Source organism: Onthophagus taurus, chromosome 2, assembly GCF_036711975.1.
Source record: "Onthophagus taurus isolate NC chromosome 2, IU_Otau_3.0, whole genome shotgun sequence".
NCBI lineage: Eukaryota > Metazoa > Arthropoda > Insecta > Coleoptera > Scarabaeidae > Onthophagus > Onthophagus taurus.
Window position 1 is genome coordinate 4774008 of NC_091967.1, and position 18073 is coordinate 4792080.

The following is an 18073-nucleotide window of genomic DNA, read 5'->3' on the forward strand; positions in this document are numbered from 1 at the left end:
GTAGCGGGAATAGTATGCATCTAACAAACAGCTGATTTATTTCCCCACACTTGACCCGCATATTATGTACGGATGACAGTTTAGATTTAAAGCAAAAAAAAAACAACTCATTTATAAACTTTTCCACTAACAAAGTATCCACGCTTAAGTATTAACCTTAAACGCCACAAAAACCCGATAATTATGCGGCCTTAAACATTCCTTTTTGCAATTCCTGATGTTGTTTTGCACCGCGTAAGGGGGGAAGTTGTTGTGAAGGTACTTTTCAGTGGGAAAGAAGATGGCAGAAGTACATAACCTACCTAATACAGATAATTTAAATATCAAGAACGGAAATTTTATATGTGGAGTTGTTGAAGGTAAAACGTTATCAATGTTCTTTTTATAAATACACAAGTAAATGGAAAAGTTTAGTAGTAGACATTATAGTAGAAATTTTTGAGGTGGTTAAAATTAAATGTTAAACTGTTAATGAGAGGATTTTTAGACTTGTAGTGTTATTTAAATCTTGTTATTTTGTATGGTTTGTAGGATTTTATGGTAGACCATGGACTACAGAACAGAGAAAGGATTTATTTCAAAAGTAAGTCAAAATCTCTTTATTACTAATAAAGTAATTTGCATGTTTTTAATAAAGGATGAAGAAATGGGGTATGGACTCGTATGTTTACGCCCCAAAAGATGATTATAAACACCGAGCATATTGGCGAGAACTTTACACAGTAGAAGAAGCCGAACATTTAACAAGTTTAATAACAGCAGCTCGTGATCAAAACATTACATTTTATTATGCTTTATCACCGGGTTTGGACATAACTTATAGTAGCTCGAAAGAAGTGACAGTGCTAAAAAGAAAATTAGAACAAGTAGCCCAATTTGGTTGTACGGCTTTTGCACTTCTCTTTGATGATATCGAACCTGAAATGTCAGAAGCTGATAAAGAGGTGTTCCAATCGTTTGCTCACGCCCAGGTATCCGTTACAAACGAAATTTATCAACATTTGGGACAACCCAAGTTCTTTGTATGCCCGACGCAGTATTGCGCCACAAGGGCAGTGCCAAATGTTACTAATTCTGAGTATTTGAATACGTTAGGAAGTAAGTTAGCACAGGAAATTGATATTATGTGGACTGGATCGAAAGTTATATCGCGATTATTGACTAAAGAAGGTATTCAAGAGATTACTGACATATTAAGACGCGCACCGGTTATTTGGGACAATTTACACGCCAATGATTATGATCAGAAGAGGGTGTTTTTGGGGCCATACTCAGGAAGATCTCCTGATTTAATTCCAAAATTAAGAGGGGTTTTAACGAATCCTAATTGCGAGTATGGAGCGAATTTTGTTGCTATACATACTTTGGCACAATGGTCTAGATGTAATGTTGATGGACAAAGAGATTTAACATTAAGTATGTAATTATAATAATAAATACAGGGTGATTCATATAAGAAGGGACAATTAAGATGATTTAACTCAACTTATCTCTATACTAAGTTGTACCCCTGAGGAGTTATAGGCCTTCACAGTTGGGTCTTAAATTTTTAAAACATTCAATCAATATCTTGTTAATACATTAAGCTAGAAAAATCAAATTTGGTATACATTATGAGTGTACCAAGGGTATTAATTGGTAGCAAGTGAGGCCAATTGAGGCTTTTCAAAGGGTTGATTAAAGGTGATGATTATTGCAATAACTCAAAAATCAAATAACTTTATAACCTATTTGAAAAAATAAGAGTAAAAAAAGTTTTAGAATTAAATTCCACATTCCACAAGTAATAATGTATTAAATCCGCCAAAAGGTTAAAAAAATCGGTCAAAATTTAGTAATTCTTTGTAAAAAAAATTTTTATTTCAATTTAGTACCAATTGGACCGAGTTATGCATCACTTGACTAAGCGACAAATGAATAATGTTGATAAAAACGGGATTTTCGCTTTCATCTCTCTAAAAATATAAGCCTTGTGTTTCTGTAAATCGTGGCATAAAGAGTGAGAAGATCTAGAGTTTGATTTTGTACTTTTAAATTGGTTTTTATTGTATATAGAATTTAAGTCTAACTAGTTTCGGCCCTTGGCCATCTTCAGAGACTCTAGAAATAGATTAACATCTCTCATCTTATCCATTTTACAAACAAGTTTCTTAATATTTCGTTTTGTTTTGTTAAAAAAGATCACATATCAAAGTCGAAATCAGATTATTAGTTACTAATTTAAAAAATTAAAGTTTAAAAAGTTGTAAAATAAAATTAAGGACGAAGTGTTACAAGTTTACAGGTTAAAATTTAAGAACGCTCTTTTTTAACAAAAGCAATATTAAGAAACTTGGGAAAAATTCAAGAATCATCATGTGGCTTAAAAATCGACGATTTTTACAATTTTTTTAATCAATCAGTAAGTGCAAAAAGTGACTATCAACCTGAATTTTGACATATTTATAATCTTCATTAAAAATCCTTTAAAATGAGTACAAACACGACATATTTATCTTCAATATTAATGAAGTTATGGTCAACTTCCGGTTAAGAATGTCAACGTCAATTTTGACATATTTGTAATCGTTGTGCAAAATCCTTTAAAATGAGTCCAAACATGATACGTTTAATTCCAATATTACTCGAGATATAAGCTTGAAATGTCAATGTCATTTTGACATATTGACATATATATTTTTTTTTATTAAATTAAGGTTGGTATTAATATTTAAAAATTAAATTGCTATCTTCATTGTTGCTAACTTAGGGTTTAATGTTTTCTATTCTATTTTTGGACTCATTTTAAAGGTTTTTTAATAAAGATGACAAATATGTCAAAACTGACGTTTCAAACCGGAAGTGATTGTATTTCCATTAATATTAAAGTTAAATATGTCGAGTTTGGACTCATTTTAAAGGATTTTTTATGAAGTTGACAAATATGTATGTATGTCAAAATTAAAAGTTGAAAGTTCGAACTTTCTAGTTTTTTGAGATAAATACGTCAAGTTTGGATTTACTTTAAAGGTTATTTTATGAAGATTACGAATATATTAATAAAATTAAAGTTGACATTGACAACTGAAAGTTTTTTTCACGACTAAACCCGAATGTTTCTAGTTGTCGTTCTAGTTTTAGTTCAATAAAGAGATCAATCAACATTTTACAAAGAAAAAACTCACTCCAAAAACGGATTTTCCCTTTTTACATTTGACAGTCGTGCGTTTTGCCTCTACTTGTTTTAAAAAGTTGTTTTACTTTTAATTCCTGCTGACCAAAAATCCGAATAAAATTTTTTCTATTAAACATTTAAGACCCAACTTTGAAGGCCTATAACTCCTCAGGGGTACAACTTAGTATAGAGGTAAGTGTCGGTTCTTATGTGAATCACCCCCTGTATAATAAAATAATTTATTAATGTAATAATAAATCTAGATGACACGGTATCCGCCGATATTAAGTTAGAAACCGAAACAGAGGATGGTATGTCAGGCGAAGACGTTCCAGCCACTTTATCTCCGAACATGTACCACCCAAGACAAGCTTTAAGAAATGCTATAAACGATTGGTTACCGGAATTTTCAAAACATAAAGTCGCATGGGGACCAATTGCAAAACCACAACCAGCTGTAGCAAGTAAATGGAATAAAGTCAGCGTTTAAAGTAACCCCCAGTCTAATTTGAAAACGATGTTAGCCGTTTTTAAATTAGGCAGGGGGGAATTTACTTTTGACGCGGACTCTATAGTCTTAAGTTATTATACAGTGTGTCCGTAAAGCAACGGATATAGGCGATAAAATCATTATAAACATCCTCTTTCATATTCCGTAATAAAAATGGGGGAATGCCATTTAAAAAAATATCGATGATTTTTTCATAAACCGTTTATAATGATTTTATCGCCTATATCCGTAACTTAACATTATTTTTAGTCGTTCCAGTTCCAATAATACCATCAATAAACACCTGTATGAGTTTAACAACAACAACCACGACGACTTCAACTGGAACAATTCCAACTCCAATTGTTAATAGTAATCAACTTCAAGCTTTGGCGGAAGTTTGCAGTACCGTAAACGTCGTAAATGATGCATTAATTAATCCGATGCCAACGCCCGTTATGAATTCGCTCGTTTCGGAAACGAAAGTTATCTGTAACGAATCCATCCCAAATCCGATTACGCCAGTTCCAATTCCGGTCAAAATAATTCCACCAAACGATGATCACGTCCAAAGTATAACCGTCTTAAACGGCACGGTTATCAGGGATAAAGAAAAAACGATTTGTAATATTAAGGATAATGGTAAAGTGGATGTTGGAAAAGATGGCGATACCGTCGCGAAAGAAGATACCAGTATGACGACGGATATCAGCAACGATTTGAGTAATGAATCAAGTTTGAGTCCTTCTGAACCAATGGATTGTAACAGTACCCCAAATATTTCACCTGCGCATATTGCAAAATGTAATGGATCGAATGAAGATGTTGCTATGAGCGAAACTGTAAGTAAAATGAACGCGGTTTAATTAATTTTGAATGTGAATTATTTTTCGTTTAGGCATCTAGTGGAAGTATGCAAATCGAAAGTAGTGATCATACAAATATGGTCGTTGAAACGGTTGAAGAAAAAAGGTTGGTGTAGATATTTTTATTACTAATATGAGAATAAATTACGGAAATTTTAGAAAAGAATGTCAACTTACGTTTGATGATTTATCGCTCCTCTGTGATCTGTTTTACTTGCCATTTGAACATGGTGGTCAAGGACTTCAATTATTGCAAGAATTCAACTGGCTAAAGTCTAATGCTCATTTGGTTGTATCAATAAATAAAGAAAAATCTAATCCTGAAGTAAGTTTATTGAAAATAGTGTTCAAAAGTTATATATAGGTGTCCCTGTATATCAGTGTTTTTCAACCTTTTTCATGACACGACCCCTCTAGTAACAAAAAATATTTCGCGACCCCCCGACCCTTTTTTTTATGTATGTTAAAAATATTTAATCCATACAAAAATTTACGACAATAGTTGTCGTTATTTATGACTACAATTATTTGAAATTTGGGTTTACTGTGATTGAGAATAAACCGCAGTGTGTAATTTGCTTTGAAATTTTGTCAAGAGAAAGCATGAAACCATCGAAGTTGGTACGCCACCTAAACACAAAACATCCTAATGAAAAAATAAACCCGTGCAATTTTTTGAGCGAAAACTAAAAGGTCTTTGTAGCACATCACGCACTCTTATTATTTTGATATAACAACCCATGGTGATATAACATGATGTTTCTATATAAAAATAATAAGAGTGCGTGATGCGCTACAATTAGCGCACATTGTAGCGCATCACGCACTCTTATTATTTTTATATAGAAACATCATGTTATATCACCATGGGTTGTTATATCAACATAATGTATTTTCCCATGGCGATTTTGTTATAGTCATAAAATAATAAGAGTGCGTGATGCGCTACAGTCTTGAACATCAAAAAACTGCTATAGGACAAATGTCCAACCTAAATGAGAAAGCGTTGCTCGCTAGTTATCGAGTAGCTTTTCGTGTGGCTAAAGCAGGAAAACCTCACAGTATTGCCGAAAATTTGATTTTACCAGCGGCTTTAGATATAGCAGAGATTATGTTTGGCAAACAAGAGGTCGAAAAGCTCAAAAGTATACTCTGACAATACCATTCAACGCAGGATAAGCAATATGGCGACTGACGTTCGTGATCAAGTCATAGAAAAAATAAAGAAAAGTTCTTTTGTGTCCTTACAATTTGATGAATCAACGGATATTGCGGGTTGTGCGCAGTGTGTAGCTTTGTGCGTTTTGAATCCAATGAAATATTGATGGAAGAAATACTATTTTGCAAGGCACTTCCCAAAAATGCTACAGGTCAGTTCTTGCATGACATGTTCGTTGAAGCTAGGCAAGATATGAATATCGATTGGGCACAAAAATGCATTGCTATTTGTAGTGACGGAGCAAAAGCCATGAGTGGATTTATTGCTAGACTGAAAGAACAAATGCCAAACGCTTGTTGGATGCACTGCTTTCTCCATCACCAAGCTCTTGCAGCCAAAACCTGAATTCATTACTCTGAATTCATTTCTGACCCTGAATTCCTTTTGAAATTGGCTTTTCTTTCCGACTTATTTGAGCATTTAAACAACTTGAATAAAAGTCTTCAAGGGCGGGATGAAAATGTCATTACAGCAAAAGACAAACTGCATAGCTTTATAAAAAAAATTGAATTGTTGTCATCATCTATAAATCAAAACAACTTTGATTCATTTTCGTCGACACAGTCTTTCATTGAAGAAGTCGGAAGCGAGATAAACATTAACTCATATATATCTGGTATGAAAATGGTGTTAGATAATTTGAAGAAAGAGTTGTGTCATTACTTCTCAGTGCAAGAGATATCGATTAACACTGGGCAAAGATGCATCTTAAATCCGTTTTTAAATGCAGCTATAAATGAAGCAAATTTAGCAACTAAGCTCAAAGAGAATCTGCTGGAATTATCTGCCGATGGGATGTTACACTTGAAATTCAAGTCTGAAAATTTGGATACCTTTTGGTTAAAAAGAAAAACAGAATACCCAGAATTAACAACCGAGGCTTTGAAGTGTCTACCTCGTACTTGTGCGAGTTGGCATTTTCATCAATGGCCCAAATAAAAAGTAAACTAAGAAATCGCTTAAATTTGGAAAACGATTTAATACTTAAAATTGCAAAAACGGATTCACGATGGGAGAAATTGATTGAACAAACTCAAGCGCAACCTTCACATTAAAATGAACGAGTACTCGAAGATTTTATTTTTGTTAATGTGTTTGTATAAACAACGTAACAAGTATCATTTTGTTAACTTTGTTTAATCTACCTCCTTGAAATTTATTGATTTTTTTACTGAGTTCTCGCGACCCCCCTACAGAGGCTTCGCGACCCCCAGGGGGTCGCGACCCACATGTTGAAAAACACTGCTGTATATAAAGGCCTGTTCTGGTAAAAATAAGAAAAAAATTCCATGTCTTTTAGTTAAGTGGTAATAGAATTTTTTAATAATGTATTCAATATGAACCATGCTTCTATAGAAATCACAAATCAAACAACAAAAGTCGTTAGTTTTGCAAAAAAATATTAGTTTGATTGAGTTAAGGTTGAAAGAATTTATGTCTATTAAGTTGACACATGATGATTTCGAAAAAAGGAGTGGTACAACACCCTTGGCAAGTTATTTTAAAAGATGGGCTGTTCAGTCAAGTACCATTTTTCGTTTAAAACAAATATTGCCTGTTTTTCTGCAAAAAAATCGTTATTTAAAGAATTTATACTTCCGTATGCTGTTTCTTAGGACTGTTTCAAATAAGGTTAACCTAAAGACAAAATTAAACAAAAGGAATTATTAATTTATTTATTATTAATTTTATTGCATTATTTTCTTAAAACTAAAAGAAATGCTCAAATTGTTTGCCGTCGGTATTAATACAAGCTCTGCATCGTCGCAGAAAAGATCTTTTTACTAGTTGTGCAAATCTCTGCATTTATTATAATCGGTTTTAATACACTGTATCTTTTATGCAATCCTAATAAAAAAATCAAGGGGATTTTAGGCCCAGAGAATGAGGAGGTATATTATCAATTTTTTAAATAACGCGTTTTTTGCAGAAAAACGGGAAATAATATTTTTTAGGAAAAGAAAAGTGGCAAGTGTTATACCATTTAAAATAACTTTCCAATGGTGTTGTACTACTCCTTTTTTTAGAAATCATGTGTCAAACCTAATAGACATAAATTCTTTCAACCTTAACTCAATCAAACTATTTTTTTTTACAAAACTAACGACTTGTATGTATGTATGTATGGATTGGGGAGTGCATGCAAAACCGCACGCCACACTTAGGCCCCATTGGGCCCCTTGTGCATCCTCCCATTACACCATTGAGGTCTTATATGTAATCTAGAGTGCGTATGCTGTTGTCCCCACCACGCCTAAAATGAAGCCAGAAAGGTCGCCATGTTAGATGTACCAACTTAGCTTGAAATTCGAAATTCTTATATATACTTATGCAAGAATTTACATTATTATAAACTGGAAAGACAGAAAATAATAACCAAAACAAAACATTAATTTTTGATTGATAAATAATTATTAATTATATGATATTTTAAAAGAACTTAATAATTTTTAGCCAGAACCCTTATAATTAACATAAACTAAGAAGAAAGTATTTAAAGCAATTCTGATTGATCACGTTAACCTTTGCTTATAAATAATTGTTAGTTTATTAAAAAAAAAAACTGAACATTCCTTAATAATAAACTTTACTTGAACTTCAATTGAAGAGCAAGAAAGGAGTAGCTCCATTTATCAAGAGAAGGGGTTGTCCCCTTCTTACACCGAGGTCTTCAATTGTTAATTTCAAGTCAAGTAACCAGAAACACTTTATGGACTGTTGTAAATAATCGTCCAACCTACCAAATTATAAAAAACATATGTGAAACGAAAAGAATTCGAAAACTTTCATCAAAAATCAAATTTTAATAAAAATAACAATATGTTTATGAGAATTGTGAGGTTATAATTGTAGGTGCAATAGAGACTTGAAACTATAGCTAAGTTCAGGTCGGTACATCCAACATGTCTGACTTTCTGATTACCCCCACCACCACCACATACGCTCTCTAGATTATATATAAGACCTCAATGCATTACACACTCTGGTCACATCAACCAACCTGAGGATTTACCAAAGGCTAGGACAGCTCCTAGAGGTGCATTCCTGATGTCATCTGTGGTTGGCCATTCCTCCCCGAAGGTCCTCATTCTGAGGTCGGTCAGAGAGGGGCAATCACACAAGATGTGTTTAACCGTCTCGTCATCCTGTTCATAGGCTCGACAGAGAGGAGAGTCAGCAAGCTTCATGTTTTGAAGGTGCTTATTTGCTTTACAGTGTCCCGTGAGGAGACCTGTGGCAGTGCGAAGGGCACTTTTACCGAGCCCTACGAAGAACTGGGCTGTTGTGGCTGAAGGATATTTTAACAATTCCTTAGCGAGATGACAGCCCGGGGTACGGTCCCACCCGTTTAAAAATTTTTGTGGGTACTAACGACTTTTGTTGTTTGATTTGTGACTTCTATAGTAGCATGGTTCATAAGGAATACATTATTAAAATAATCACTATTAAATTGCGAACATGGAATTTTTTTCTTATTTTTACCAGAACAGGTATCTCTCACCTGGTGCCTGCATGACGTTGAGTTTCGGGACACTCTATATACAGGGTGTTTCAGGTACTTCATGTAAACATAGGTCGACAAACGCTTTGTTTTGAAGATAGAGGGTGTTCAAATTAAATTTTTAAATTAATTTTTATTTAATATTGTACGTGTATTTCAACCGATTCTTTTCAAATTTGGTATACGGAGGTTTTTTGGTATGAGACAGTTTTATTATAGCCGGTAGAGGGTGCTTTGTAACGTATTCTTTACGGATTAAAATAACAATAACTTTTCTGACAGTATACTTTTTGGCTTTTTGAATAAAAAATCTTATTCTTGGTACTTTTTTAAACAAAAACGGTACTCTTATCAAAATGCGCTTAAGTTGATCGTTTTCAAGATAATCCGCTTTTTATTATTCGATACAGACCAATGTTTTTAGAGGATTGTTAAAGATAGGTATAATAATAGAACCGCTTTTGCTTAAAAAAGCACCGAGAATAAGAATTTTTATTCAAAAAGACAAAAAGTATACTGTCAAAAAAGTTATTGTTATTTTAATCCGTAAAGAATATGTTACAAAGCGCCCTCTGTTAAAGTCCTGCTACAAAAACCTGAAACACCCTGTATATAACTTCTGTAGAAATAGATATCTTCTGTCTTTGTTAAAAGTTCCAAAGTGTTAATGGGAATTATTTTTTAGATACAAGAGTGGTTTCTAAGGGCTGAAAAAATGGGTGAAATGACTGAAGCAGTTAACAAATTATTTCAACATCTCACTACATGTAACAATAGAGAGTTATTGTATGATTTGTACTCCTATGTTTGGGATATTCGAGGAGTGATATCTTTGTTAAATTCTTACATAAAATGGCTTGGTATGTTTTTTATAATTTTTTTAAGTATTAATGTAGATTTTAAAATTTGACAAAATTAACGGTATAAATTGGAAAACTTAGTATTTTTTTGGTATTGATTAAATTAATGAAATAAACAGTCATAAATAATGTTGAAGCCAACATTCTTTATTTGGAATAAATAATTCAAATTAATTTTTTGTAATTTAAGGCTTTTATTTTTCAATTTTTAAATAAGGTACCTGTACCAAATAAGGCTTAATATAATAATTTACATTAACATAACGTTTGAGTACATATTTGTATTTAAGATTTTTTTGAGGCAGACTTATGTTATTTACATTCTTTATTTAACATGTATCTTATCTAATTTTTGTTTTGTAACTTTTTGGTGTTATTTGGATGAGGTACCTCAAATTGCGTTTAATAAGAATTATTATTCCAGCACTATTTAAGCTAAAATGCGTCATTACAAAGCTATTTTTTATAGGTTCATCAACCGATTTTTGTTGCAGAGATTTCTTACAGGTGGTTTCTTACGAGCAGACGCTTTTGCGACATTTGCTACTAGGGCGTCAAATTCCCAAAAAAAATATTAAATTTTCCAATGTTAAAATGAAAAATTCTTCATTTACGAAATTAAAACTTTATTAATCATAAATATTGCATCTTCGATAATGAAGAATTTATTCTTTTCGATTCAAAAGTAAAATAAAACAATAATAAAAAAAAGCTAGAATATGATAACCTATTAAATAAAATTAGTTGAGTAATTAAATTTTTAACCAAAATATTTATTTTCTTAAGCTGGCGGCCAGTTTCCTTCCTCAATGCCTTCGTACACCCAAGGGACCTACACATGTACGCATCGACAGGGGAGCTAGATTTTAAGGCTTATCATCTTAGCGTAACGTTAATCGTTTTTGGTTCGCAAGCGTATTTAGAGTTTTTATTGTATAAATCATTTTCTATTAACAGCGCTTTCGCGAAATCATGCGCGTCAAATCGCAATCATTTCATTTTAATTTCATTATCATGTTGAGCACGTATTGAGCACGTGTTCAACAAAGCGCGCTCGTTCAGCGAATTGATAAGCTGCTTGCATAACATCTTTTTAAGGGCGAAAAATTGCGCGCGAAAATATAATTGTACCGCAGCATATGCGAAAATTGGTTATTTTTGAATATTTTTTCTTAAACTTTGTTTTACTGTTTATTTAGGGTTCTCAAAAGGATGGAAGGAGACTTTTATGAGTGGCGAACAAGAACCTTGGGTGTTTAGAGGAGGTCTAACCGCTGATTTACAAGTAAATAATAAAAAATAATTTGTGCAATATTTTTATGATTTATCTCATTTTTAGAGGTTAATTCCGGTTGATTCTGGAAACGATCTCTTCGTTTATAAAGCACCGGATGTACCGACATGCAGAGTATACACAATCCGTCCTTATTTACCAACTGATGAGGCACAAGTTTACCAAGTTTGCACTAGAACCTGCAAAGACGGCTTAGAAGACTGTTTGCCATATCCGGACGATCTTAAAGATCTTCAAGCCGACAAAATAGTTGGAGCGTATTTAACGATGCATCCAGAATTCTGTATGGTCGTTGAAGATGAAAGTGGAATCGTCGGGTATGCTTGCGCTTCGCCTGATTACAAAAAATTTAGGCTGAAAGTAGAATTAGCTTGGATACCAGAGATGTGCTTAAAGTACCCCATAAACGAAGATAGAACGGATATTTCAAAATTTGCTAAAGAAAGTGTAGAGTATTTTCATAATTTTAAGGATGAGGTGTATGTTAGTAGCCCAACACACCCATCTAGTATGATCTGTAGTTTACTGCCATCCGTTTTGGATCAATCTGTTAGTAAAAGACTTGTCACTTGTTTGTTAGCAGCACTAAGAGCCAATGGTAAGAATTATTTATATCACTATATATAAAAAAATTTTAGAAACATTAATGCTACTATTAGTAAACCTATTTTTTTTTGTTGTTGTAGGATCCTTTGGAGTTCATGTAATTATGAATACAAACGATAGTTACACACACGCGTTTTATGGCAAATTGGGTTTTGTGGAGAATACTCATGAAGCTATTAAAGGAAAAATCGTTATGGGGCGTACTTTTTAAACAAATTCAATGTTTGTTGTTAGTTTTTCCCCTTTAACTTTGTTCTCTAAGGACTGACTTTTTTCACCACACCCATATTATTATAATATGAATTTTATTAATTTCTCTGTTTTTATTTCAATTTTATCCTGATGTTCAGATGTATTGATTGACTTTTTTATTCGATAACAATGAAGGTTTATGTTGCGGTTCTTAAAGTGTAGCTAATCTAATGTCTATTGAAAAAAAATCAAAAATTATTTAAGAATAATAAAAATTCCTATAAATTGAATTGCCTATTTATTGTTCATTTACATAAACATAGTTGTTTTGGGTAGTTACAGTAATTTTTTGTTAAACAAATGTAAAACTTATTTATGGTGCGGTATCATTCATGGATTGTAAGTTTGTTACTTTTTTGTGAAGATCTAATATCTGTAAAAAAAAAACATATTATTTACCTACATTATTCTAAACTGTTATTATTTCTAAACTGTAGATAAGTATGACAATGATATATCAAAAATCAACCTTTCAACAACTAACAAAGACACTTGAAATCATACGAGATTATTCTATATTAACCAATTTGTATCATTCAGAAGAAATGACAAAGTGAAATTCATTTTAGCCACAAGGAAGATAGAACTAGAAAGATTCGGGTATAGCAGTCTTGAGACCCTTGGCTAAACCAAAATGTTTCTAACTCTAAGTGTTACTTCTAGTGATAGTGTTGGTATTAGTTCTAGTTTTAGTTGTTATTCAGTACCAGATTGTTATACAGGATGTACAAAAAGTATGGAAAAATGGTTCTACAGCCTAAACTTAAACTTACATTAAAAAAAGTTTTAAATAAAAGTTACTTGAAACTATTTTCCGCATATCTTGACGTAGAAATAAACGTCACAGGGATGGGCGGAGCTTATACTGCCTGCAAACAATTTCGTTGCTAACCACAGTTGCTAAGATAAATCGCCATAAAAATGTCATCTAAAATGTCACTTAGTTTATTTTATTTTAACACTAATTGAAAAATTGAATATGGGGATTTATCGTTAGCAACACAGTTAGCAACGAAGATGTTTGGAGTCGGTATAAGCTCCGCCCATCAATATGACGTCAAGGCTTAGGTTGTCTATTCCATAATGTTACCATAACTTGGTTGTCGCTACGTCAAATCTTTTTTAATAAAAGTTTCAATATCTCGAAAACTATGCAGTTTAAAGCATTAAAACCTTATGGCATTTTGCAACACCTTGTCAAAAAGAATCCAAAAACCTTAAAATATACAGGATGTTCCATTTAAAAAACACACTCACCATGTCGTAACTCAGAGCCGTCAAGATTTTTATTTTGTTTCTACGCCAAGATATGCGGAAAATAGTTTCAAGTAACTTTTATTTAAAACTTTTTTTAATTTAAGTTGAAGTTTAACTAAAAACGTTCGGGTTTAGACGTCTTAAGAGACGCATGGCTAAACCAGAATGTTTCTAGCCTTAGGTGTAGTATTAGTTTCAGTGCTAGTTCTAATTTTAGTGGTTATTCTTACCACTTATTACCACTGCTTAACTAAAAGTAGAACTAACACTAGACCAAGAACTAGAATCATTCGGGTTTAGTCGTCTTATGAGACGCACGGCTAAACCCGAATGTTTCTAGTTCTTGGTCTAATGTTAGTTCTAATGACAGTGCAAGTGGAAAACTAGAACTAACACTGTACCTAGAACTAGAATCATTTGGGTTTAGCCGCACGTCTCAAAAGACGGCTAAACCCAAATAATTCTAGTTTTAGGTATAGTGTTAGTTTTATATAGTAACAGTGCTAGTTTTAATTGTTATACAGCGCTAGACTGTTGTATATTTTTATTAAACTAAAAGTGGAACTAACACTAGACCAAGAACTAGAATCACTCGGCTTTAGCCGTCTTTTGAGACGCACGGCTATACCCGAATGTTTCTAGTTTTTGGTCTAATGTTAGTTCTAGTGACAGTGCAAGTGTAAAACTAGAACTAACACTATACCTAGAACTAGAATCATTTCAGTTCTAGTTTTACACTAGCACTGTTGCTATGTAGAACTAATACTATACCTAGAGCTAGAATCATTTGGGTTTAGCCGTCTTTTGAGACGTGCGGCTAAACCCAAATGATTCTAGTTCTAGCTATGGTGTTAGTTCTACATAGTAACAGTGCTAGTGTAAAAATAGAACTAACACTATACCTAGAACTATAATCATTTGGGTTTAGCCGTCTTTAAAGACGTGCGGCTAAACCCAAATGATTCTAGTTCTAGGTATGATGTTAGCTTTACATAGAGCAGTGTTAGTATAAAACTAGAACTAACACTATACCTAGAACTAGAATCATTTGGGTTTAGCCGTCTTTAAAGACGTGCGGCTAAACCCAAATGATTCTAGTTCTAGGTATGGTGTTAGTTTTACATAGTAACAATGTTAGTGTAAAACTAGAACTAACACTAGACCTAGAACTAGAATCATTTCTGTTCTAGTTTTACACTAGCACTGTTGCTATGTAGAACTAACACTATACCTAGAGCTAGAATCATTTGGGTTTAGCCGTCTTTTGAGACATGCGGCTAAACCCAAATGATTCTAGTTCTAGCTATGGTGTTAGTTCTACATAGTAACAGTGCTAGTGTAAAAATAGAACTAACACTATACCTAGAACTAGAATCATTTGGGTTTAGCCGTCTTTAAAGACGTACGGCTAAACACAAACGATTCTAGTTCTATGTATGATGTTTGCTTTACATAGAGTAGTGTTAGTATAAAACTAGAACTAACACTATACCTAGAACTAGAATCATTTGGGTTTAGCCGTCTTTAAAGACGTGCGGCTAAACCCAAATGATTCTAGTTCTAGGTATGGTGTTAGTTTTACATAGTAACAATGTTAGTGTAAAACTAGAACTAACACTAGACCTAGAACTAGAATCATTTCTGTTCTAGTTTTACACTAGCACTGTTGCTATGTAGAACTAACACTATACCTAGAGCTAGAATCATTTGGGTTTAGCCGTCTTTTGAGACGTGCGGCTAAACCCAAATGATTCTAGTTCTAGGTATGATGTTAGCTTTACATAGAGCAGTGTTAGTATAAAACTAGAACTAACACTATACCTAGAACTAGAATCATTTGGGTTTAGCCGTCTTTAAAGACGTGCGGCTAAACCCAAATGATTCTAGTTCTAGGTATGGTGTTAGTTTTACATAGTAACAATGTTAGTGTAAAACTAGAACTAACACTAGACCTAGAACTAGAATCATTTCTGTTCTAGTTTTACACTAGCACTGTTGCTATGTAGAACTAACACTATACCTAGAGCTAGAATCATTTGGGTTTAGCCGTCTTTTGAGACATGCGGCTAAACCCAAATGATTCTAGTTCTAGCTATGGTGTTAGTTCTACATAGTAACAGTGCTAGTGTAAAAATAGAACTAACACTATACCTAGAACTAGAATCATTTGGGTTTAGCCGTCTTTAAAGACGTGCGGCTAAACCCAAACGATTCTAGTTCTAGGTATGATGTTAGCTTTACATAGAGCAGTGTTAGTATAAAACTAGAACTAACACTATACCTAGAACTAGAATCATTTGGGTTTAGCCGTCTTTAAAGACGTGCGGCTAAACCCAAATGATTCTAGTTCTAGGTATGGTGTTAGTTTTACATAGTAACAATGTTAGTGTAAAACTAGAACTAACACTAGACCTAGAACTAGAAACAATCGGGTTTAGCCGTGCGTCTGAAGACTTTCTAGTTCTAGGTCTAGTGTTAGTTCTAGTTTTATTCGTTATTCAGCGTTAGATTGTTGAATATTTTTATTGAATTAAAAGTAGAACTAACATTAAATCTAGAATTAGAAACATTTTGATTTAGCCATATCAAGAGACGCATAGATAAACCAGAATGTTTCTAACCCTAGGTGTAGTTTTAATTTCAGTGCTAGTTCTACTTTTAGTTAGGTTATTCAGCGTTAGATTGTTGTATATTCTTATCGAACGTCCAAAAATAATTACTTGCCTTTCTTATTTCATTTTCCGCTCTTGCAAGTTCATAAGCTCTCATTTCAGCGCCATTATCCGTAGATTCACCTTCCTGTTTAAAACATTTTTTGATAATAAATTTATTATAATCAAAAAAAATTAAATTTACCAATGGAACATTGCTTCTTTCCAATTCTTTCCTTTCCTTAGCTTCTTCATTTTGTGCTTCCAACTCTTTCAATTGAGCCACAAGTTCGCTTATCATCTTAGTCATATCGACGTTTTTGCTAAATCGCCTTCTCTTTCGCACGATTGTATCAACTTGTTTATATAAATCTTCTCGTTGAATCATCTTATCATAATCAGGATCGGTATCATATGGAACTTCAAGTTTCGGTCGCTCGGTGTTTCTAATAGGTTCCATATTTTTTTGAAATCTCCACGATTTTAAAGCTTTTAAGTTTCGTTCTTGTTGAAGCAATTGTTCCTGTTGTTCCAAGATCTCTTTTAATTTTTCCATCCATAAATCTTTAATTTGTTGATCGATCACTCTTTCTTTATTCGGTTTGGCTTTTCTAACATTTAAATACTTATTACTGTTATAATAGGCATTACTAACCGACGCTTTCGGACAAAACTTTACCGGTTTCTTTTTAACTCTAAATTCAAGCGGTTCTTCTATCGGAGTAGGTTTAGGTTTCGTTGGGATTGAGGTTGAAATACTGTTTTTTGGTGATAAACCTTTTACGGTGATTACAGGATTATCATTGCGCATCATTTTAGCTGCCATTGCTGCTTTTCTTAATAATTCTTGAATGGTTATTGTTTTTCTGTTTGCAAATCGACGAAGTGGTTGTGAATGATGCGCTGTGGTTGAGGAAGGAAGTGATAACTCCGAAGATGTATGTAGATTAGATTTTTGTTCAAATTGCGTTTTTAGATATTCACAAGTCGCTAATGCACCTTTCTCAAGAATTTCTTTGTGGGGATAAACTAAAGGATTTCCTTGAACTTGAAGCACCAATAAATTTGGACAAAGACCTATTTAATAAGAATAAATAAATTTAATTTATGTGATTAATAAGAAATGTATTTACCCAATTCATTTGGTAATCTTTCCAACATGTTATCTTCTAATAATATAGTATCTAAACATTGATGATTAGCAACGCCACTCGGTATTTCTTTCAATCGGTTATTTCTCAAATCTAACCAGGTTAATCTGGGTAGCTTTTGAAATATATTTTCTGGAAGATACTCAATGGCATTATTCTCCAAATACAACATTTGCAAATTGCACAATTCTAATAAATCACGAGGCACTTCGGAAAGATTCCTTTGAGATCCATCGTAGATCACATCAATTTTGGATGCCATTTTTTAACACTCCACTTTGACACCTTCTTTTAATAATTGATTTGATGGGATACCGAGAAGATAGAACTTATTTAAAATTCGATTGCGACATCGTCATGACGACGATATTATAGTGCCATTAATTATACTTATCGATTTGACGTGGTTATGGTGACTTGCATGTGCTGTGGTGTTCCAACTTTGGGGAGTGTCACAAGAACCAGACAGAAGTTATGGGAAAGTTTACAGTTTTGCTATGGAAACGATATATTTTTTTTTCTTTATGAAAATTGAAATAAATTCAATGTTATTTTTATATATTTTAAAAGCAGTGAAATAAATAATTTCTATAAATCATCAGGAACATCACTGTAGCATGCTGTGCACACGACATGTACAAAACAAAAAGAACGTTACTATATAAAATTATTAATATTATTATCATTCAAAATAATAAAATCGATTCTATCAGTCCTGTGAATGTACTTCATATTATTACTTATTAAAATATTAATTTATATTGTGGACAC

General features: G+C 32.9%; 2 protein-coding genes across 5 annotated transcripts; one reads left to right on the forward strand and one right to left on the reverse strand.

Moving 5' to 3' along the window:
- The first annotated feature begins 43 nt into the window (after nucleotides 1-43).
- Nucleotides 44-12473, forward strand: LOC111423601 (O-GlcNAcase). 3 transcript variants are annotated; one of them, XM_023056866.2, is made up of 12 exons: nucleotides 44-359; nucleotides 532-583; nucleotides 638-1416; nucleotides 3418-3618; nucleotides 3924-4486; nucleotides 4543-4616; nucleotides 4670-4835; nucleotides 9917-10091; nucleotides 10878-10931; nucleotides 11291-11376; nucleotides 11431-11983; nucleotides 12072-12473. In XM_023056866.2, the coding sequence occupies exons 1-12, from the start codon at nucleotides 281-283 to the stop codon at nucleotides 12200-12202; spliced, it is 2913 nt and encodes a 970-aa protein (XP_022912634.2). In that variant the 5' UTR covers nucleotides 44-280; the 3' UTR covers nucleotides 12203-12473. The 3 variants fall into 3 exon arrangements, with proteins under 3 accessions (XP_022912634.2, XP_022912633.2, XP_022912636.2); XM_023056865.2 differs by having other exon boundaries at nucleotides 45-359; nucleotides 3915-4486; XM_023056868.2 differs by lacking the exon at nucleotides 10878-10931 and having other exon boundaries at nucleotides 45-359; nucleotides 3915-4486.
- LOC111423602 (leucine-rich repeat-containing protein 27-like) lies at nucleotides 12465-17840 on the reverse strand. Of its 2 annotated transcripts, none has more exons than XM_023056870.2 (5): nucleotides 17693-17840; nucleotides 17285-17590; nucleotides 16357-17228; nucleotides 16225-16299; nucleotides 12465-12616 (listed from the first exon to the last, which is right to left on the reverse strand). In XM_023056870.2, the coding sequence occupies exons 2-5, from the start codon at nucleotides 17562-17564 to the stop codon at nucleotides 12557-12559; spliced, it is 1287 nt and encodes a 428-aa protein (XP_022912638.2). In that variant the 5' UTR covers nucleotides 17565-17590; nucleotides 17693-17840; the 3' UTR covers nucleotides 12465-12556. The 2 variants fall into 2 exon arrangements, with proteins under 2 accessions (XP_022912638.2, XP_022912637.2); XM_023056869.2 differs by having other exon boundaries at nucleotides 17681-17839.
- Nucleotides 17841-18073: the final 233 nt, after the last annotated feature.